The sequence below is a fragment of the Myotis davidii genome, unplaced genomic scaffold (genome assembly GCF_000327345.1).
Source record: "Myotis davidii unplaced genomic scaffold, ASM32734v1 scaffold370, whole genome shotgun sequence".
NCBI classification, from domain to species: Eukaryota; Metazoa; Chordata; class Mammalia; order Chiroptera; family Vespertilionidae; genus Myotis; species Myotis davidii.
The window spans coordinates 3,510,204-3,532,698 of NW_006288615.1; the positions used below are offsets into that span (position 1 = coordinate 3,510,204).

Sequence of the window (22,495 nt, forward strand, 5' to 3'; positions counted from 1 at the left end):
CGCGGCGCGGCCCCGCCGCTGCAAGGTCTTCAACCCCTACACCGAGTTCCCGGAGTTCAGCCGCCGCCTCATCAAGGACCTGGAGAGCAAGTTCAAACAGTGAGCGCTGCCCTCGCCGTGCGCCCCAGAGAGCCCCGAGCCTGGGGACCTGGGAGGGAGAGGAGGGAAGTGGCGGTGGGTCGGCCCTTCTGGCCGGGAGTCCCAGGCTCCGCTCTGATGGGAGGGAGGACAGTGCAGGAATCCCTGGGGTGCCCGTCGCATTTTACTCAGCGCCCCAGGTCCCGCGCGTCCCGAGTCTATGCCGGCGCGGTGGGGAACCCGCCCCGGTCGGGGGCACCGAAAGCCCGCACACCCAGCTCAGAAGTGTCCCCCCTGGGGCAGCGGAGCCCAGCTCCCGGGTTCTGGGCCCCCGGGCGGCGACCACGGGTCCCGCCCCCTCCGCCGCCTCGTTCTGCGATTTGCACCGAAGCACAACTTCTAGGAAACGGAGACGCGCCGCACCTCACCTGCCAGCTTTTATCTCCCCAGGGAGAAATTAGCCCTGTTGTCCTTTATCTTTTAAAATAAAAGAGGAAAGTTATCCTTGGCTGCCGCGCGGGGTCTGATGTACCAACAGAGGCTGAGAACTGGGAGTTGGTTAAACTCTTCGCAGAAGATCAGGGCGTTCCTGGAGCGAGCGGGTCCGGGAGCCTCCTGCGGGCGTCGCCTTGTCTCCAGGCGCCTGTCGGAACCCACCCGGCAGCTGGCGGCCGTCCCGCGGGGGCTCGTTCTTGTCCTGCTGTGGAAGCCCCAGCCGGCGGGGAAGGCAGAGCAGAGAGCCCCCACTAGACGGCCTTGTCGCTTGGGAGCTCCTGGGGCCTCAGTTCTCTCAACTGGAGAATGGGAGCAGCAATCGTTCCTGCCCTTCAAGGCCATGAATTATTTTGCACACCGTAAGCTCCTAGCCGAGCTATTAATATTATTTCCAGAATAGGGCCGAGACCAGAAAAATGTCTGGGGGAGCGAGGCCTCCGGCCAGGTCATGCTTGGGGCGTTTTTAAAGCTCTTGGAATGTTTGTCCTCCCGTGGAGGTTCTATTTAAGGGCGCCGTGTGGCCCGAGCCTGAGGCTGGGCTGTAATCCAGCGCCAGCCCCTGTGGGGAGGTCAGCAGAGGCAGGCACCCGGAGGCCACCGAGCCTTTTCCGTTTGCCTGACACCCCAATGTCTGAATCCCTGGCTTCCAGGCAGTGTTCTCTGGTGTTCACACCTGATGAGGCAATTAAGGAAAGCTGAGTTGGGGCAAAAGAAATGCCTGCAACTGGGGCAGAGGTGGAAGAACAATCAGTGAGTGGTTTGTCAGAGTCCCTTTGATTTGTTTGGGATTATGCCTTTCGTGGGAAGACCAGTAGTTCCCCCAGTCCAGTTGGATTCAGGGAGGGCATCTTGGGGACCTTCTTCCAGTTGCTTTGCAGTGATTTGGGTTTCATTTATTTATTTTTATTGCTATAATTTTTTTCCTGCAGAAAAGTCTTTGAGAGGACAAGTTTGTGAGTTGGCTGCCTAAGAGTAACAGAGGGAGTCCCCATAGTAACAAGGCAGTGAGTGGGGTCAGGTATGGCTGGATCCAGGTGCTCAGATGATGCTGGCAGTGCTTCGGTTCTCTGTTTCTTAAGCCAGCTACCTCTCTTTTGTCCATGTCCAGGCCCTCCCTCCCCTGCCCCACTCTCAGGCTACCCAGACCCTACAAAAACAAGGATTCCTTGGCCCACCCCCTGAGCTTCCACAAACTTAAGCACCTCCGCCTGAGCTAATGAGCACCCTGCAGGTGCTTCTCCCAGTTTCCCACATCTGGGAGCAGCTGAAACTTCGCTCTCCCTACCTCGCCAAGGTCAGGGCCTCCTCTGACTGGGAGATTTTATCACTTAAGTTTTCATCCATCCTCGGTGCCTAGAACATGGCAGAGACTGTAGTTGATAGACACCCCCCTCATCTTGTGAAAGGGCCTTGACTACACCAGCCCAGGCAGGCAACGAATCCCCAAATGCCAAGCCCCACTGTCGCCTTCCCAGGTGGGAGGGGCCCATAGCCTGCCTGCCCCAATATGGGCAAGGGCAGCAGGGTGCAGGCCTCCCACCCCCCTGTGCTGACAGGCTCCAGCGGAGAAGGTCCCAGAGCCAGCTGGCCATCCAGAGGGAGCTCAAGGTGGCAGGAAAGCAGGAAGACCAAAGGGTGGCAGTGGGTGCTGGCCGGTCTGCCTTGATAGTCACATGGTGCTCTCCCTGTCTGTGTCTTCACGTGGCCTTCTTATAAGGACACTAGTCATTGGATTTATGGCCCACCCTAATCCAGTGTGATTTCATTTTAATTTATTACATCTGCAAACTCTGTTTCCAAATAAAGTCACATTCTGAGGTTCTGGATGACCATGAATTTTGGGGGGACCCTATTCAACCCATTACTGTGCGTGAGCAGAGATACCCAGACCATGGGGCACCATGATTGCCTCCTCCCCACCTTCTGGGGGGTATGAGGAAAGTCCGTTCAAGGATGCCCTCAGATTTAGGAACGTCAGACTCTTAACCAGTTTAGGTTATCTGAGTGAACTAGGAAGGTCAGAGACCTAACCGAAGCCAGGATGATCCCACCCCCAACAGAAGAGAATCAGTCTTCCCATAGCCCAATCCTAATTCAAACGGAGTTGCCATCTAACTATGAAAACAAAGCCAAACCAATCGAACCCCCACTGGTGCCAGGAGCGCAATTACTTTCAGTAGGAATTTTACTTTTAATCAGAGTTTCTAGATCCAGATTCTGATGTCACTTTGGAGTTTGCTCAGAACCTGACTTGACCGGTACAGAGCACGCTCATTCTTTCGTTCGGGGCTAGAGAGATTCAAGCAGATACTGCAAAGCATGCTTTGAACTTTTAAAGGTGATTTCTTGTATTTAAAAGTATTTTGCCTGGGGATTTCTTACATTTTTCAAGATTAAAACACACACACACACACACACACACACACACACACACACACACGTACACACACACACACACACACACCAAACTGGATTCTTCCTTCACGGCTTGTGAGCATGTTGGGTTTTTGGCAGGGGTCATTTGTCTTTGTATCCTGGCTCCTCAATGGTGAGTTGTAGAATAAAGAGAATTTTCTAATGAGTGTGGGAAGCCAGAGGCGTCATCGGCCAGGCCAGAGAAAGTTCCCTCTCCATTTCCAAGTGTGTTACTAGATAGCCTGAGCCTACAGAATAGTGGCCTGATTTTAAACGAAGAGTGAGAAGGCCCAGAAGAAACTGACTCTACAGTGTGTGTCCAGGACTGTAATAGGAGCTGGCGGAGTGGTCAAGGTTAGACAGGAAATTTCAATTACCCTGGAACTTAGCCAGGGGCCTCTTTCAAAGGGGGAGGTAACGAGGGCAGCCACTTAAGGGCAGGACCCAAATGCAACATCTGAAAATGCAGCTGTGATGTGTTTGCAGCATTTTAAAAGCTTGTGTTTCAATTCCCCGAAGAGAGGGTGGGAAGAGGAGCATTTGGCTATGGGAAAGTTGTCTTTTTATTAAGAATCCGAAATGATGATGTCATGGACACCCTGCCAACAACCAATTCCCGGGTCACCATTGAACCCCGAAAAGATGAGGTTGTCTTGGAACTCTTCATACCTTGTCTTCCCCCCACCCCCAGTTCTCTTTTCTCCTCCCTCTCTGAGGGCGGGAGAAAGCGGGTGTGGGAGCAGAGGGATTTTGCCAAAGAGGTGAAAGGAGCCTTCTTAAGGAGGGTTGTACTGGGGGGTAGAGGTGAAGTGCTTCACCCAAACTCATCCACATCTTTTGAGTGAATTGACCTTAAAGATTGGAAAGGAGATGCAAATAAATGGAAGTTGAGTGCTTTTCCCTCTTTAGGGAAGGAGGACTTCTGACCTGCCTGTAGCTGCGGTCACAGGGATGCCCTTGGATTTGAAATTCTCTCACCTGCACTGGATTTGCACGTTGAACTGTTCTGGATGAAGGTGGGGTGAGGGAACCCAGGGCTTGTTTGAATTCCTGGGGGGTGTTCAGCCAGAACCCAGGCTGGCTTCTGTTTCAGGGCCTTGGTCTCTGGCAGAAAGACAGCGTGACTTGGAACTGTTCCTTCGCCCAGTGAGCGCTGCTTGTTTTTATTTGCCAGCATGCATGATGAGCGTGATGTGGGAGGGGCTCCTGAGGTCCACAGTGCCTGGCAGTTCTTTCTTTGCTGGAGTTTCCTCCCTCCTCTCTCAGAATTGCCCTCCACCCTCATTACAGAGCCATCTCATTTTATGAGAATTTGAAATTGAGTGAGTTATTAAAGCCTTACATTATGTAAAAAAAAAAAAAAGTTAACAAGTGCCTGATTCAAGGTTGTACCATCCAAGGGACTCAAACTTGATTTATACTCTCAGCCCTGTGGTTTCCCCCACCTCAGTCTAACTAGGAAATAGAAATACCTTCTCCACTGAGTTTGGGGTGTCTGGTTTACACGGGCTACATCATGCTTGGTTTTGCAGCATGGCTGAGCCAGTGGGTCTTGGGAACTGGGAACTGCCAGGCTGGTCTGCCTCAGGGAAGACGTGCTGAGGTTAGGAGCCCAGCACACCCTCTAGGTTTTGTGAATGTTTGCTTTTAGCTTGTTGTTTCATGAATGTGCAACTCAGGTACCCTTGGGCCACAACCTTTTGCAGTGAGGATTCAGGATCTGGAGAAGGGGCCATGCACAAATGGATATACTAGACAAGAAATATAAATTTAGAAGGCATGGGGGAACCAGGTGGAGACCTACTCTTTAGTGGAGTGGCTCCCCAAATCTTAGGACCCATGGCTTTTTATTCACACATTTCTCCTTGAGCAAACCAAACAGACATATCAGTGGTAAGGTTTGGTAAACAAGAAAGGATTATCAGGTTAGGGCAGTGGTGGGTAACCGGCGGCTCGCAACCCACTGCTCGCGAGCCACATGCGGCTCCTTTGCCCCTTGAGTGTCGCTCTTCCACAAAATACCAACTTCTGCACATGGGCCACGAAGTTTCAATTGCACTGTACATGCGCGCCCGCACATGGTATTTTGTGGAAGAGCCACACTCAAGGGGCCAAAGAGCCACATGTGGCTCGCAAGCTGCGGTTTGCCAACCACAGGGTTAGGGGGTTGCCTTCAGCCATTTGGTCAGCAGCAGGGTAATACAGGGGTCCTCAGACTTTTTAAACAGGGGTCCAGTTCACTGTCCCTCAGACCGTTGGAGGGCCGGACTATAGTTTAAAAAAAAAAACTATGAACAAATTCCTATGCACACTGCACATATCTTATTTTGAAGTTAAAAAACAAAATGGGAACAAATACAATATTTGTATTTGCATGTGGCCCGTGGGCCGTAGTTTGAGGACCCCTGGGGTAATACAGGGCTGATTCTCAGCCCTTGCTGAATATCAGAGTCCGTCAACCTTCTGATGGACTTCTCGCATTTATATGTTAACTACTTGTTGGTCTTTGCCTCCAGCACCCTTGCACACTGACACATGCCTATATGCATGCTGACATCCATGCTCTTTCTCACATACCCTCTCACGCACTCACAATGCTTGGCCTCCACCGCATTTTGCGGTCCTCCTGGAAAAAGCCTCTATAACCTCCTGCTTCTGTTTCCCTTGAGTGTTGATGATCGAGGGCACCCCTGGTCCTAAATCCTAGATGCTCCTTGAGGGGGCATATCTACAGGGACATCTGAGTTGTTCGAGCCTGACCCAGAATCTAACCAGCAACCTTCGGTGCCCAGTAGGACAGTACGATGCCCACCAACTGAGCCACACCAGTCAGAGCTCAACAAACTTAACAGCAACTCAGATTTAACATGATGCTGCTTGACAGGGAGGAAAGCAAGTCCTGGAAAAGTCACCCACCACCTGTGTACAAGGCACCCCAGGAAGCCTAGCAGACCCTGTGAGGATGCATTTTGCTGCCTTCATGGCAGGAGGTCCTGGTATTTCTGGACACAGTCAGAGAAGAGCAGCCAGCCAGTATTGGGAAGGAATTCAAACTGAGGCTCTGGAGCCAGAGGATGGGGGCTGAGAGCTTTGAAGCATTGGGGAGGACCTGTGTGACCTCAGAGGGCAGAAGGTGGGCTACATGATTCCATGTGACCTCACTCCTCCTTCCTCTCTTCTGGTCATTGGCCTGGGGTTTCCCTCGCTGGGGCTGACCTCAGTTCCTGAGGCGGAAAAGAAGCAGAAGCTGAGTCCCCAGTGTGACGTGCTGCACCCTCAGAAGGGTTGCCTTGGTGTTACTTCCCCGGAGAGGGGGTCCAAGATGTGCTTGAGCCAGGATATGGTCAAGCTCTGAAGGGGCTTAAAAACTCCAGATGGAAAGGAAGACTTGGTGGCCCAGCAACCTTGGCCTTGGGTGTCTGCCTCCTTGAGCCCCTTAGTTAGAGCCGGGGTCCCTCCCCTCAAGCCTTCAGTTCCGCTGGAACATCTCCTCCAAGGGGTTTAGGACCTGTTTCCCCAGGCATAGTTGAGACCCATTGGTTTGAAGAGAAAGAGGAGATTAGAATCTCACAGCTTAAAGAAAACACATTTTTTCCATTATAAAAGTATGTTTCCTGTTTAAATTTCCTTGTAAAATAGTGGAGATATTTATGTACAATTTCAAGAACGGAAGCCTCCTGCTGTTCTGTTCCCGAGGGATCATCGCCAACAGTTTAGGTGTCTGTTCCTAAACAGGAATGCTGAGCCCGGCTCTGCCGTCCTGTCATGTGTTAGGAGGGAGGCCTTTGGCTCAAGTGGCAGAAAACCCTGCCCCGAGCTCACTGATCAGTAAAGAAATGCCTCAGCTCACGTAACAGGGATCCAGAAGACAGGAGGCCCTTGGGCCTGTTGGCTGCTTCCATCAAGGACTAGGGTCCGGTCCTTCTCTGCCACCTACCACTTTCTCTGTTGGCTTTATCTGTGTGCTGATAGCAAGATGACAAGGCTCCCCAAGTCACGTCTAGGCAGGAAAGACCTCGGTTCTTCTAAACAATGAGGAAATCTTTCCCAAGTCTTCCCCTCAGCCAGCCTCTGGCATCCCATGGCCAGCACTGGGTCATGGGCCCACTCAGCCAAGTGACTACCCAGAGGAAGGTGATGACCATGGTCGGACCACAACAGGGCTCCCTTCCCTGCGGGGCCAGTCCGCGGCCACAATGGGAGTTTTGTCATTGAGGAAGGGAAGGAGCCCCCTGTGTCCTTTGGGGTCTTTTCCTGAGCAGGGTGCTGTGGCTCTCTTCTGTCCCTCTGTGATTTTGTGTATGTGAGAGGGGCTTAGACACAGGCTTGGATTCCAGAGACCAGGCAGCAAGCAGCCCATTCCCAGGGGCTCCTGAGTGCCTGAGTGTAGAGGCCATTTCTCTGGGACACTCACTCCTGCTGTTTTAGTGGAGACCCTTATGGTCTCTCTCTGCCTGTGGTTGTGGATCCCTGGCAGCTGGGAGCACTGTGTGCATGTTTGGGGGGTGGAGGATGTGTGTCTGTGTCAACATTCCCTCGGCCAACTCTCAGCAAAACTGCTTTTGCCCGAAGTAGTCCTTTTACCTTACCGAGAGCCTGGCGTCGCTGGACCCACCACCCGGCCTCTGCCTCTGGGGCCAACTGGCTTCCTGGGCAAACTGATCAGTGACACTCCTCACCTGCTTTGTCTTTGAAAACTCTTTGCTGATGCCTCCCCCGCTTCTCTCTCTTCTCTCCCCAAACCTCCTTTCCTCTCTGTCATCACCAGTCTCTGAGTTCCTCCGTTTGGAAGGGGCCGCAGAGGAAGAGTTGGTGAGTGCGTGGGGCCAGCCACCACCTTTGGCTGGGAGTCGAGTGCATGGAGGGCCCTCATTCCTTTCAGCGCTGCTGCCGGGGGTCCTGTTGCCAGGGCCCCTTCTCGGCATGGAGGCCTTAGTACCGGCGTGGGTGGGTGGGTGTGGGGTTATCTGGCCTGGTTTTATCTTCTTTTCCTCTCAGCCTGGGCACCCCCCGAGTTGGCTGAATGAAGGTACATTCTTTGCTTTTGGAGGTGAGGACCGGGTTGCCAGTGCCAGCAGCAGTCTCCTTGGACAGTTCCTGGTTCCAGGCCAGCGGTAGCCTTGGGGAAGTAGGGACAGGACAGAGCAGTGATTCCTTCCAGCCTCGCTGGGGCCTGATTCTGAAGGGATGACCCCAACTCTGGTGGCTGGTGTGGCTGCACGGTCTCTCACCATGCAAGGCCGCCCCTGGGTCACCGACAGACCGTTTAGCCCTTTTCCAGCGTGGACCTGGTTTGTGGAAATAGGACGTACTTGGGGCTTTCATGTTGTCATGTGCCCAGGGCTGGCCCCTCTACCCCATCCTGGTGGGAATGGCAGGGGGACCTGATGGCTGCAGCTGGTCCCAGCTCTGGTGTTAGACCAGCCGTGAGCAAACTACGGCCCGCAGGCCAGATCCAGCCCGTTTGAAATGAATAAAACTATTGAAAAAAAGACCGTACCCTTTTATGTAATGATGTTTACTTTGAATTTATATTAGTTCACACAAACACTCCATCCATGCTTTTGTTCCGGCCCTCCGGTCCAGTTTAAGAACCCATTGTGGCCCTCGAGTCAAAAAGTTTGCCCACCCCTGGGTTAGACACTGTGGACCCGCAGCCCCACCCAGCACTGTTCACTGAACACCCTTTATGCCTGGGACAGTGGCCCCAGCCATTACCTCTCCAACAAGAAGATCTGGCTGCTGACCACCCTAGCTCTGTGCTCAAGGGACCTGGTGAACTCTGTCCTGGCCTTGGAGAGGTGCTGTCCCCGATCCTGCCCCCTCTGCCCCTCCCTAAATGCCTCATGCTTGCCCCACGCCACTCTGCCCTACCTACAAAGGCCAATTTTACTGAGCACTGGGTTCCCCAACACCACCTAACAACCATTGCTTACAGAGCACCTACTGTGTGCAGGCACTGTTTCTAGCATTTACATGTCAGAATCACTGAGATGGGTACTATCATCCCCCGTTTACAGACGAGGAAACTGAGACACAGAGAGGCTAAGTAACTTGCCCAACGTCACACATGGTGTAAGTGGTGTGACTGGAACCCAGGCAGCCTGCACTCTTGTCCCCCATGCCAATGAGCTTCTCTCGTTAATTAATATCATTCCACCTCCAGCTTCTTAGGCTCCAAATCTCAGCTGTCCTGGCAACACCCCCTCCATACAGAGGTGGGGCCACGTGTGGCACAGCCTCTGCCGGCTTCCTGACCTCCAGACCTCACTGGACCACCTGCCCTAGGCCTGGGCAGCTTCCTCCTAGACCAGTGATGGCGAACCTATGACACATGTGTCAGAGGTGACACGCGAACTCATTTTTTTGGTTGATTTTTCTTTGTTAAAAGGCATTTAAATATATAAAATACATATCAAAAAGATAAGTCTTTGTTTTACTATGGTTGCAAATATCAAAAAATTTCTATATGTGACACGGCACCAGAGTTAAGTTAGGGTTTTTCAAAATGCTGACACGCCGAGCTCAAAAGGTTCGCCATCACTGCCCTAGACTGTCCTCCTCCCATCCATCCTCTTGCCAGAGCTCGGACCTCCTTACCTTGTTTTCTGTTTCAGAACCTTTGGGGACAGCATACAACATTTGGTAGCTCCCTATTGCCCACGGAGCAAAGTCCAGACTCCTCATGAGCACCTCAAGGCCAGGCCCCGCTGGCTATTGCATTCCTCTCCCGCCGGTTCCCCCAGCCTGGCCCTCCTCTTGCTGGCCTGATGGCCCCCCACAGCCTCTCTCCCACACCCCGCATTGTCTAATTGGTTACACTTAGTTATTATTATAGAACTGTCCGTTATTGTTGATTTTGTGAGCTTCCCCTCCCCTTCCATAGGGTTTGCCCTGGGAAGGCAGGGGTGGGTCTTTGTGGTTGTGTGGCTAACTTCTTCCTCCAGGCCCCCGGTCACCGCAGGGCCAGGCCCAGGGCCATTGGAGGGCAGGGGTGCCTTGACCCCAGCAGAGGGTCTTCCTCTGGAGCTGCACTGAGGCCCTAATTAGTGCCCCAGGAGAGCTGGGCAGCTCACAGGGCTGTCAGAGGAATGGGAGCTCTCAATGAGGTAGTACAGTTCCTTCTAGCAGTGACACGGACCACATGCCACACGGGCACACGCCTGTAAGTGAGATGTGGAAAAAGGTAAGTGACCACCTTCTCAGGTTGTCCCCAAGATCGCGTGACTACCTGGTGTGCGGTCACAGCCTTAATTAGGTCACTCCAGTTCCAGCCCCATGTTCTTTCCACTAAGGGAGCTGCAGGTCCCTCTGGCCCCGGCAGGGCTGCTGGATTTAAGGTGGTGCCAGCCCAGAGCAGGGACACAGGGGAAGGACTGGCCGGCAGGGAAGCAGTGGGTGGAGAGCCAGACTGAGGGCGGCAGCCTGGTGCTCTTCCTCCCCGTTTGGAGCCATAGCCTCGTCCTCCCCTGCCCACTTCAGCTGGGCCTGCGGCCCCGGCCTCCCCTGAGACTTGTGCCTCCCCCTGGCCATTTTCCTCCCAGACTCCTCCTGGTCTTGGGGGCCATGAGGGGCGAGGCACTGCAGAAGCTGCCCCAGGCCCGACCAAGTCTGGGTATGAAAACCCCTGGTTGTTTGGGGGCACCTGTCCCCCGAGACTCACAGGGCTCCTGGGAATTCCCAGAGCTGAGTTTCCAGTGGCTCCACTGCCTGGTTGTCTGGCCCCTCAGGACTTTTACAGGGAAAGTTGGGAGCTAAGGGGAGGCACCCCCTTACTGCACACTCACAGCAAAGAACCCACCATCAACCGGCTCGACATCCCTGATCAGAAGAGACTTTTACCCTCCCCTACCCCCAATCAGTGTTTGTCCAGAGAGGCTTCCCTTGGGACCTCACAACCTTGGTCCTTTCGTCTCACCTCCTTTCTGGATGGATTGCCTGGAACTCAAGATTCCCAAATCCACTCACCCCCTGTCCCCAAACAGTCTCCAGCCCATATTTGCCCAAACCCAGCAAGAGTGCCCCAATTTCCAAAGGACTAAGGGGAGGCTCCAGGATGAGGGTCTTTCTCTTAATGAGATAATAGCAACCTAGAAAACTAGAAAAGTGAGCCCTCATTGATAAGCTGAGAGTTGATCTGCCTTCCTTTCATTTTGGCAACAACTAGACAAAGGAGGAAATGGAAGCTCAGAGAGTTCGAGTAACTTGCCCAGGGACACACAGCACATGGGGTCACCAGGGGTTTGAGCCAGGGGAGTCTGACCCCAGGAGCACACTCCCAGCCACTGCTGCCTTCCACCTACATCGGAGGGAGCCCCTCCAGGCTCCAGGAGGAGGAATTGTTACTGTTACACTTGCGTTGCTGAGTCAGAAGCTTTCCAGGGCTCTTCCCTCTGCACCCCACCTTTTAGTTCCTTCGTGGTCAGAGGGTATTTGTGCCTTCAGTGTGGCTGAAATACTGCACCACTGACCTGTTATGGCATTGTCTCTGGCATGTTCCTTTGGGGATGGCCATGGGGACTGGTTTGCTTTGTTTCCATTCTGGGTTGCTGGCATCAGCAGGAGGGTTTGCATTGAGGTCTTCCCACTCTTGAGTTATGGCATCCCGTTTAAGAGCATGAGGCTGGGGGTTGGGGGGCTTGGTGCAGCGAGCTGCTGTCCTGTGCCATCACCCCTTGCCATCTCCCTTCCTGAATCCATGTGGCAGTCCCGGTAGGGCCACTCCCCGGCATGCATTTGGGACGAAGTAGATTTCCCTGACTGCACTGAAGCCTGAGTAGCACCGCCTGGCTCTGCCTCCCCTCTGCTGTCTGGTGAGGAGCTGAGCACACAGTGGGTGTTGTGTAGCGGGGGAGCTCAGCTCTGCCCCACTTTAAAAAATTTTTTTTATTGATTTTAGAGGAAGGGAAAGAGAACTTGAAGGGGAATTCAGGTCGATTCTATTACATTTAACTTCATTAAGTGTGAGCACATTGATGTGGGCAGGTGTGAGCTGCGATCTTACTGTGAGACATGTGCCTTCCCATTGCTGAAATGTTTGTTTTTATTTGGAATTATCAGAAAACAGAACTAGCTTCGTACAAACTGCAGCTCTCTAAAAATTTAGCAGACGCTCAGTGCCCGATGTTGTTCTACTTATTTATGCATTCATTGGTTGATTCTTGTGTGTGCCCTGACCAAGGATCGAACCCACAACCTTGGCGTATTGGGACAATACTCTAATAAAGTAAGCTATCCGGCCAGGGCTGCCCCCACTTTTCTTTAAGAGCTTTCAGAACCGCGTATGATGTGTGGAACTACAGGGTGCTGTGGCTGACGGTGGGACAAGACCCAGCCTCCACTGGTCTCCTGCAGCCTGCCAAGAGGCTGGCCTTGTGCCAGAAAAGGAAGGAGTTGGCCACAATGAGAACCCGCAGCACTGGCTGTGCACAGAAAAGGTGAAGCTGGTGTTCACCTGTACCCGGTACCACTCCCACCTCACCATTGCCCCCCCTGCATCCCTCCAAGGCTAGGACTACGTGGCATTCCCCAACTGGGCCCCCTGCCTTAGTCTGCTCATCCACCACCCCCCAAAAATCCATTCTGCACACAGAGCTGAGAGGTCTTTCTGAAACAGCTATCTGATGTTGCATCTCTGGGGCAAACTCTTGGAGGGTCGCCCCCTGTTGCCCTTTGACAGAATGCTTTGTGAGAGCGGGCCCTCTGCCCCCTTCTGGGACATCCTGGCCCCTCTGGACTAGACTGGTGATGGTGGCTCCCTCTCAGCACATTTGCTCCCCTGTCCCAGCCACCTCCTTCCACTCCAGCTCTGCCCAAGTTCCGGCCTTATCACAGCTCAACTGTCTCTTTGTACCTCTGCTTCCCGCTGGGACTGGTCTTTGTGCTTTCCTCCTGCTCGGGAGTGGCCCCAGGTAGCTAGGAGCCTGGTGGTGAGTGAGAGGGTGAATAGAACTTGACAAAGCCGGGAGCTCATTCGACAAAGCTGGCTGGGAGCAGCCTGATTGGAAATCAAAGACTTTGGGCTCAAGCTTTTGTACTTAACTCCTGCGAGTCCCCCGGGCCCTTGCTCAGAGCCTGCTTACTCTTACTTTGCAAGCAGTGGTAACACACTTGGAGATCTGGTTTCCCTGCAGCAAGCAGGAAGGAAAGAAGGAAGGAAGGAGCAGCAGATGACTTGACAGCTGGGAGGTGGAGGGGGACCCACACAAAGACTAGGAAACCAGAGACTAAGAGAATGGGCAACCAGGGGAGTCTGGAGGAGGAGGGACCGTCCTGTGACTTGGGGAGTCCAGAGGCTCATGTGGATAGGCCCAGTTAGGGATCCGCACAGTGAGAAAGGGGGGGCGGGGGGCGGCCCAGGAAAGGCCACTCACCTTGGGGATAGTCTGGCACAGTGCCTTTCTCCGACTTGAAAGAGCCTGGGCACCAGCAGGAGTCATAGAAACGCAGGTTCTGATCCAGCAGGTCTGGGGCGGGGCCTGATATTACGTTTCTAACGATCCTGGTGACCTGGTCCAGGGACCACACTTTGAGTAGCCAGTCCCTGCCTGTTTGAAATATATAATTTCCACACAAGGCCTTTTGAAAGAAAAGTGAGGGTGTTCCGATGTTCTGGTGGGGTCTGAGGCATGATCCCCCAACACTAAGGCATTTTCTGGGGCACTGGCACCCCCCCTGAGAGCCCCCTTCTGAGGGGTCCCTGGGGAGTTTCTGATGGCTGAGCCTTCAGACAAAAGCTGGCGGCTTCTTTCTTCCATTAAGGCAAGGTTATTTGTGTGCTGAAAACCAAGAAAACCCAGGGGCTCCGCGCAGCGGGAGCCCAGTGATTCGTGGAAAGAGGAGCTGCCAGCTCTGGGCCCACATTGGAAACTGGCCCTCGCTCCCTTGCTAGGGCCTTTGGTGGGGTGAGGAGTAGGCATCACTGCCCCTCTGGCCAGGCTGGGGCTTTTCTAGGTCGTAGGCACACACAGCTGTGTGTTCAGAGATCTCAGCCTGGTCTTGCTGACCTACCCCAGTCGGTAAAGAGTGGGCCCTTGGGAGCAGACCTAGTCCCCTGACATAGGATGGCTGGCCGGGGCCCTCACTAAGGGCTGGTGGAGATTGAGCGCACGGAGCCCCGCAGACTGTGGATTTGGGTTCCCTGCCGAATGCTGAGATGGTGGAACTTGTTTGAGGCCTGGTTGGGTGTGGGCAGCAATGCAGAGCAGAAGCCCTGGGAGCTGTCGGCTTCCTCTTCGTGGCTGCAGACAGGCACTGCTTTTAGAAATAGCTCCCTCGCGCTGGCTGCTTCCCAGGTGCAGGGGCCAGTGCGGGCGTCTTATCTCCGTTTGGCCCCTCTCCCACCCTGCACGGCACAGATGGCTCTGCAGAGGGCCCCCAGCCCAGGCCCCTCCCAAGTGAGTGGCAGGGCTGGGCCTGAACCCGGCCTGTGTCAGCAAGGCCATCCTCCGTGCTGCTCGGACCAGAGACTCTCCCTAACAAAACCTGGAGAGTATGCAGATGACAGGGACTGAGGACATTTTAAAGATTTAAAAATATATTTATATGTGTTTTTATTAAATTGATCTCAGAGAGAGGAAGGGAGAGGGAGAGAGAGATAGAAACATCAATGATGAGAGAGAATCATCCATCCACTGCCTCCTGCAGGCCCCCTACCCGACTGAACCTGCAAGCCCGGCATGTGCCCTGACTGGGAGTCCACTGTCAACCTTTTGGTGCACGGGACCACGCCCAACCCACTGAGCCACGCTGGCCAGGGCAGGACTGAAGACATTTTAAAGCAAAAACGTGGGGAAAGGTCACCAATCCCGAGGAGGGCTAGAGGGAAGCCCCAGGAAACACAAAAGGGTGCTAGGTTTTGGGATTACATGTGGTTTTTCTTTAATACCCTGGGTTGTCTTTAATAAGAAAAAGCTGGGTTAAAATTTAAATTATAGAAAAAAAGGAGCTAAGGTATTAGTAGTGGGGAGCCAAGGGCTTAAGGGAATTCTAATAATCCTGCAAGCATTTGAAAGATGTAAACTGTGGGGAGGAAAAGAACATATTCTGATGGTTTGAAATGGTGGGGGTGTGAATGCAGGTTTAGGCCCGGCTTGTAGAGAGAGAGAGAAAGCCCGCTAGGCTTAGGGCTGGGACCCTGCCTGCGGGGTCGTACTGGGCCAGGCCGTGGTCGCCCTCCCTCTCCAAGCCCTCCCCTTCCCGGTTCCCCTGTGACCTGGCCCCACATCCCAGTGCTGGGAAGTGACATCTGTCTCCAGGGGCAATGCCTGGCAGGTGGCCCTGCCGACTGGGCGGTGCAGTGGGCCCGACTCAGGCAGGTTGTTCTAGGTGCCATTTCCTTTTCTCAGGGCCGGATTCCAAATGTCAAGGAACGTGACAGCATTTTCATGGGGGAGGCAGCAAAAGAGTTTTCTAGAATAAGGAGGACATATCCAACTTCATTCGCCTTCCCACAGGCCCAAAAGTGTGCTGGAAGATGAGCGATTTTCAGTGGCCGTGTCTAAAGGGGCTTCCACACTGCAGTTGCTTGAGAAGAGGGCCTCTGAGCACATTAAGGAAGGTTGTTGGACCCTCTGGGCCAGCCTGGGCACCTCCGCTCAGGGTCTGCACCTCCAGCCCCTGTAGCCACACCCACCATGGGATGTGGTAATAATGTAGAGAATCTTACAACCTTCAGAAAGGCCCTTACCTTTTTAACACCTGACGTCCCCCAGAAACTCCTCTCTACCTTAGCTTTGGCTAACCTGTCTCTGCGAACCGTCCTTGGAGGGGCAACCTTGGCATTGTGTAAGGACTGGCCTGATATCAAATCTTCCTTCCCCAGAACCTACCTCCGGTGGCCATGCCTCCCAGCCCCAGGATTGGGCTGCAGGCTTGGGCATCAGGATGGATGTCCTCCTGGCTAACCTCACTAGGTCTAGTGACCTTGGGCTGGTTGACCTTGATGGGCCTAGTTTCTTCATCAGCCAAACAGTACCACATCCCTCAGAGGATGTGTTGGGGGTTTAAACCAGTTTAATTTATTTGAAGGGCTTGGCTGGTGAGACTTTCTCCAAATGTTTGTAAGATGGCAACATCAGTATTCTCTTGGCCAGAAATGAATGACTTTGCAGATTCGGGCAGTCCAAAGCATCATGCTGTAAGACCAAAATCAGAATCCACCCACATTCAGGACTCAGCAACGTGGCTCCTGTCACTTCTGCCACAGGCTTCATATATAAATTGTAAGAGGTGTAAATCTCACAGCTGCAGTACTGGTCTGTTCATTAGGAGATTGAGTAGGCACCGTGCCCCCTGGCCTCCCTTCGAGTGGAGGGCCACATGGTATAAACTCAGTTAATGATCATTTTTGCGTTCCCCACGCCCATGTAAAGCCAAGCTCCTGTTTGGAAGTCCCAGGCTCATTGTGATCCACACAGGACTTGGCTTTGCTGGCTCCCTCAGCTGTCACCATCTGTCAAGTGGGTGACTAATCACCACTTTACAGAACTGTTGAATGCAGTGAGGTGATTTAGCATAGTGCCTGGCACTTAGTAAGCTCTCAATAAAACAAGAAACAGGTGGCTATTAGTAATTCTTCATAGGACTTGTAAAGATGAAAAGGATTAGAATCTGAGACAATGCGTCGTGAACTGCAAAGCAGGCCGGTTTTAGTTATTAAGCACTTTGAATCCCATTGTGTGTGCTGCACACGTAGGCAGTCTTAGATCCTTGGAGAGGACCAGATGACACAGTAAGGTGCCCTGGGAAGTTTTTTGCCTCTCTTGCAAATGCAGGCCCTGAAGGCAGGGGCTGTGGACAAACCCTCCTAGACGGTCTGAATGATCAATCCCAGCTCCACGGGGAGGAGTGAAGATGCCACTCCTGGGATCACTTTATAGTCCTGCCAGGACTTGCAGAGATGGCACTTGGCCGGGGCTTCCAGCAGGAACAACGAAAGCAGCCTTTGCTGCGTCCCTGGGAGTGAGGCGGTGCCTGGCTCATGACCCCTTCCTTCCCTGTCTTTCTTGGCCTTGGAGATGTCCCCTCTTTGTCTACACACTGTCTATTCCTGTGCCAAGCTGGTGGCTCCCGGCGGGACCCCAGCGGGGCTGCGGGGCTGCTCGGCTGCAGCTTCGGCTCTTTCTTCTGTCTGCGATCTGCCCCCTGGGTGGTGGGCTCTGCTTCCAGGCAGGAAAAAGTGGTCAAACCAGACCTCCAGCCCAGTCACAGCGAGTGGGATTCCTTAGCCTGTCTCCAGTCTGTGCGGAGTCCCTTTCTGACACAGTTGCCCTTTTTCTTAGGCCTGGAGAATGTTTGAAACTTCCGGGCCTAAAATAAAGGTTTTCTAAACCTTCTGAACTCCTCACAACCAGAATCCAGAGGAGAAAAACAGGAAGACAGTCTCCAAGCCCCTCCCCACGCATGGCCTCCTATCCACAGCCCCTCTGTGCTGGGGGTGGGGGAGGGGAGATGGGGGAGAAGGGGGGAAGGCATGTCGCTCCAGGTTAGGGGAGCAGGGAGACCCTGGTCCTCCTCGTGCCCCTCCCCGCCCCCCATTCCAGGACAAATTCCCACTTTGTTCCCTGATCTTTTCTTATCTCCATCCTCGCCCCTGCTTACCTCTTCGTTCTGGCCCTCCTCAGTCTTTTCACCTAAGTTTTGGGGCTGTTACTTTCCTGCCTTCTCTTTTCCTTCCTTAGAGTCCAGATGCTAACCCTCTCGGCTTCAGCCCCCAATGGTTCACATCTTGAGTGCACCCCTCCCCCCTTCATCGCTTTAGTTTCCTCAGCAAACTTGGGTGGAATGCACACTGTGGGCTGAGCAGTGGGTGGGGACCATTTCATTCAGAATCTCAGCATGGAAGCAGCTGTCCTGGTCGTTTCACTGGTCACCCTTCTGGAATTGCCCAGGGAAGTGTTTCCCAAAGTATTCTCTTTGGTACCCCAGGTTGCCCGTTGTGCCTCCTCCGGTGGAAATTCCCAGAGGCAGAGACCAGTGGTCAGACGAGTCTGTGTGCTGTTTTCCTCTGCTAAGTCTCAGACACATGACTGTATGGAAGGCTCTGGAAAGTTCCACCTAAAGAAGCCTGTTTACTTTGACTAGGACTCCCTGTAATGGAGACTGTCCCGTGGCCTGTTTGTAAGAGCTCTCCTTTCTCAGGTCTCCTCCTAGTCGCCTGTTTTTGCCAGAGAGCTCTTCCTTGTGTTGGCTAAGGCCGCTTCTGTCCTGGCCACGCACAGAGCCCAGTCCTCGCCGTCCTTCGGAAAGGTTCCTGGGAAGTAAACGCACAATCTGAGGACAGCTCTCTGCTTCCCGGCGCCAGGTGCTCCAGGTTCCTTCTACTCTAATCCTGGTGTGGGGTCTTAAACACCAACCCCCTTCCCGGTGCTCCCCACTGACCAGGCCCATGTCCCCCATGTTGGGATCAGCCTGGAGTGGAGCTGACTATTGTGGGCTGGGGAGTACTGCGCCCCCTTTATCCAGGATTTGGGACTTTTCCTTCTCGCCGCCACGATTTTACCCATGGGTTTTGGGCAGCCCTCAAACTCACTGACGCCTGGCAAATCTCCAAATGTCATGGCACATGCCACTGAGCCCTTTCCTCCCAAACCTGCACCTGCGAAGAGGGCGAGGAGGACTTAGTTTTGCGAGCTTGCCTTTAAAAAAATTGTGATAAGGTATAAATTTTACTATTTTACCCATTATTAAGTGCACAGTTTCAGTGGCATTATGTGTATTCACGTTGTTGTGCAACCATCACCACCATCCATCTCCACAATTCTTTTCATCTTGTAAAACTGAAACTCTGTTAACAGTAACAATGAAATAATAGCGCCCCATTCCATTCCCACCACCATTCTACTTTCTGTCTCTGTGAGTCTATTTTAGATACCTCGTATAAGTGGAATCATACAGTATTTGTCCATGTTGTAGCATGTGCCAGAATTTCCTTCCATTTTAAAATATGTTTTTTTAAATTGATTTTTAGAGAGGAAAGGAGAGGAATAGAAAGAAAGAAACATCGATGAGAGAGATACATCAATTGACTGCCTCCTGCTTGCCCCCTATTGAGGATTGAGCCCGCAACCCAAGCATGTGCTCTGACCAGGAATCAAACCAATGACCTCCTGGTTCATGGGTTGACGGTCAACCAACTGAGCCACACTGGCCGGGCTCTTTCCTTTTTAAAACTGAATAATATTTCACTGTAAGTACACACAACATTTTGTTTATTTAGTCATCCATCAATGGGCATTTGAGTTGTTTTCACCTTTGACTATTATGAATAATGCTGCTATAAACATGTTCGAGTCCCTGCTTTCTTTCTTTTTAAAAAATACATATTTTTATTGATTTCAGAGAGGAGGGGAAAGGGAGAAAGAGAGAGAAACATTAATGATGCAAGAGAATCATTGATCAGCTGCCTCCTGCATGCTCTACACTGGGAATTGAACCTGCAACCCGGGGATGTGCCCTGACCGGGAATCGAACTGTGACCTCCTGGTTCATAGGTTGACATTCAACCACTGAGCCATGCTGGCCGGGCCACGTTCCCGCTTTCAATACTGTTGGGTGTATACCCAGAAGTGGAATTGCTAGATAATATGAGCTCTTCCTTGCTCTGATTTATCCCTGGACATCACCAGTTTGCTGAGATCTTTTGGGCCTTGCTTCTGCCCCAGCTTTGTGTCACCAGCAAATGTGATAGTTGGCACCCTTTCTAGGTTGCTCTACACCCAATAGCAAACCCACCTAATTGTATAGGCATCTATGACCTGTTTATCTATCCCCCAGCAGCCTATCAGAGGGGCCTGGCTCACCCTGGCAGAGATAACAGGTTAGCTGTGGCTTTCTGTTGGACTAGCTTGACAATCTTGTTTCAAAAGCAAATGAACATGTGCCTCAGCAATTCCACTCTTGGATATATACCTAAGGGAAATGAAAACGTATGTCTACACAAAAACTTGTCCGTGAGTGTGACAGCAGCATTGTTTATAACAACCAAAAGTGGAAACAACTCAAATGTCTATCAACTGATGACTGGATAAATATAGTGTATTTATACAATAGCACATTATTTGGCAATAAATAAAAAGGAATAAAGTGCCGATTAACATATGCCACAACATGGATGAACCTTGAAAACATTATGCTAAATGAAAGAAACCGGATACAAAAGGTCACATATGGTATGATTCCATTTATCTGAACTGTCCAGATAGGCAAATACATAAAGACAGAAAACAAACTAGCAGTTGCTAGGGGGTGGTGTGGGGGAGAGGGGAATGGGAATAACCATACAGACTTATTTTTGGGTGATGAAAATGCTCTGGAATTAAATAGTGATGGTGGCTGCACACCATCACTATTTGAATTCACTAAAGTGAATTCAAATTTTAAAAATGAATTTTATGATATACATTATATCTCAATAAAGCTGTTACTTTAAAAAGAAGTTAAAACCAAGTAAATAAGGCCCTGAACTATATTTATTGAACTGATGGCAATCATTGCTTCCTTTTTAAAGGGCTCAGAAACCATCCTTTGGAAATACTAGACCCTGGACTGGCCCATCTGTGATTCATATACTCTGCCCCCTTCCTGGAAACCTGGAAGAACCTTGCTCATTCCAGACCTGGAACACCTGTCTTGTCCTTAAGTGTCCCTTGGAGTCACCAGCAGACCGAGGGGTCTCGCCTGTGCCCAGTAGCACTTGTACTGTGATTCTTCTAGGCAAGGAGGCAGTGCTTAGTGAGAGCACAGAGCTGCTTGAGCTAGAAGATGCCATGCAGAAGGAGGTCGCATCAGCGAGTTCCAGAGGGGGACAGGCAGTGGGTGCTGTTGGAGATCAGAGGAGAGAAGGGGGCAGCTTCCAGAGTCCTGGGGTATAGAAAGGCCACTGTAGAGAGTCAGGGGTGGGTGGGTGGTGTGTTCTGGGTGGGAGGATTGGCATGAGTCAGCCACTGTGGCTGGAACAGATCATGTTGAGGAGTCCGGGCCTCGTCTCCAGCCCGATCCCGTGGGCCTCAGAATACCTCCAGCCCACAGAGATGGATTTCTGGTTGCCTACAGGCTATAATTCCTGGTGGGTGGTGGTGTGGTTCCCAACAATGGTGGGCTTTTGTTGTTAGGTTGGGGGAAGGGCGAGATAGATAGTGAAGAAAACAGATTTTTTTATTTGTTTAATTTTGTAAAGTGCTAAAATACACATAAAATTTACCATCTTAACCATTAAGTGTACATTCACATTCTCCTGTAACTATTACCACCATCCGTCTCCAGAAACTTTTTCATATCCCAAACTGAAACTCTAGCCCAGAGATTTTCAACCTTTTTCATCTCATAGCACACATGAACTCATTACTAATATTCTGTGGCACACCAAAAAAAAAAAAAAAAATTTTTTTTTTTTTTTGCCAATCTAACAAAACAAAACAAAAAATTAGGTATAATTGTCATTTACACCAGACAGTTATTGTTGTGTTGGTTGTTGTCATTTTTTTCTTCGACAATTTAAGGGAAAAGAGGTCAGTGTCCCTGATGACATACCAGGTATTGCATGTCTTAAAAATTCTTATGACACACCAGTGTGCCGCTGCACACTGGTTGAAAATAGTGGCTCTAGTCCATTAAACAGTAACTCCTCATTCCCCCACTCCCTGCCAACCACTGTTCTACTTTCTATCACTATGAATTCTAGATACCTCATCTAAATGTAATTGTGCAGTATTTGTCTTTTGTGTCTGGCTTATTTCAACCCTGGCATAATGTTGTCAAGGTTCATTCATGTCGCAGCATGTATCAGAATTTCATTCCTTTTTATTGCAAATAATGTTCTATTGTATAAATATGCCATATCCCATTGTATGGATATACCACATTTTATTTATCCACTCATTTGTCAATGGATATGTGGGTTGTTACCACCTGTTGGCGATTATGCATGAATAATGCTTTTTAAAGCAAGAGAGCAAAGAGAGTACTCTGGGCAGCAGAAAATAAGATGGACTTGAAGGAAGGAGACCAGGGAGTCAGTGAGAAAATGCTGTCATAGTCCAAGCGTGTAGAGCAGGCAGGTGGAGTGTCAGGAGAAAGCAGAGGCCAGAGGCTAAAGAAGGCCCTACTGGCTGACCGAGGCATTCTGGAGGAGAGGGCGGGGCTGGATCCCCACGTGGGGCGGCTGCGTTTGTTTCCAGGCAGAGGGATGGGGGGCTCGAGGGACAACCAGCAGAGGTGCTGGCTCTGTGGTTAAAACTCAGACAAGAGGGCAGAGCTGGGACCTCTCTCAGCTGTCCCTCACACAAAAGTGACCATTCAGAACTGGAGACTAGATGAGTGAGCCAGAGGGCAAAGCATAAAGCCAGAGTGCAGTGACCAAGCCTGATTCACGGCCTCGTGCAAGGGCAGGAAGCATAAGCAGGAGACGGAAGGATGAGAGGAGGGGTTGGTGGAAATGGGGGTAGAGAACCCCAAGGGGAGGCTACTGGAATCTCTGGTTGCTCCGTGTGAATATAGTGGGTCCATG

At 51.7% G+C, this 22,495-nt stretch overlaps 1 protein-coding gene across 1 annotated transcript in view; it reads left to right on the plus strand.

Moving 5' to 3' along the window:
* Window positions 1–22,495, plus strand: part of EFHD1 (EF-hand domain family member D1) — a 40,373-nt gene that overhangs the window by 1,782 nt on the left and 16,096 nt on the right. Inside the window, exon 2 of the mRNA XM_006760662.2 lies at window positions 3–99. Coding sequence (XP_006760725.1) covers window positions 3–99 — 97 coding nt within the window. The remainder of the gene's footprint in view (window positions 1–2; window positions 100–22,495) is intronic.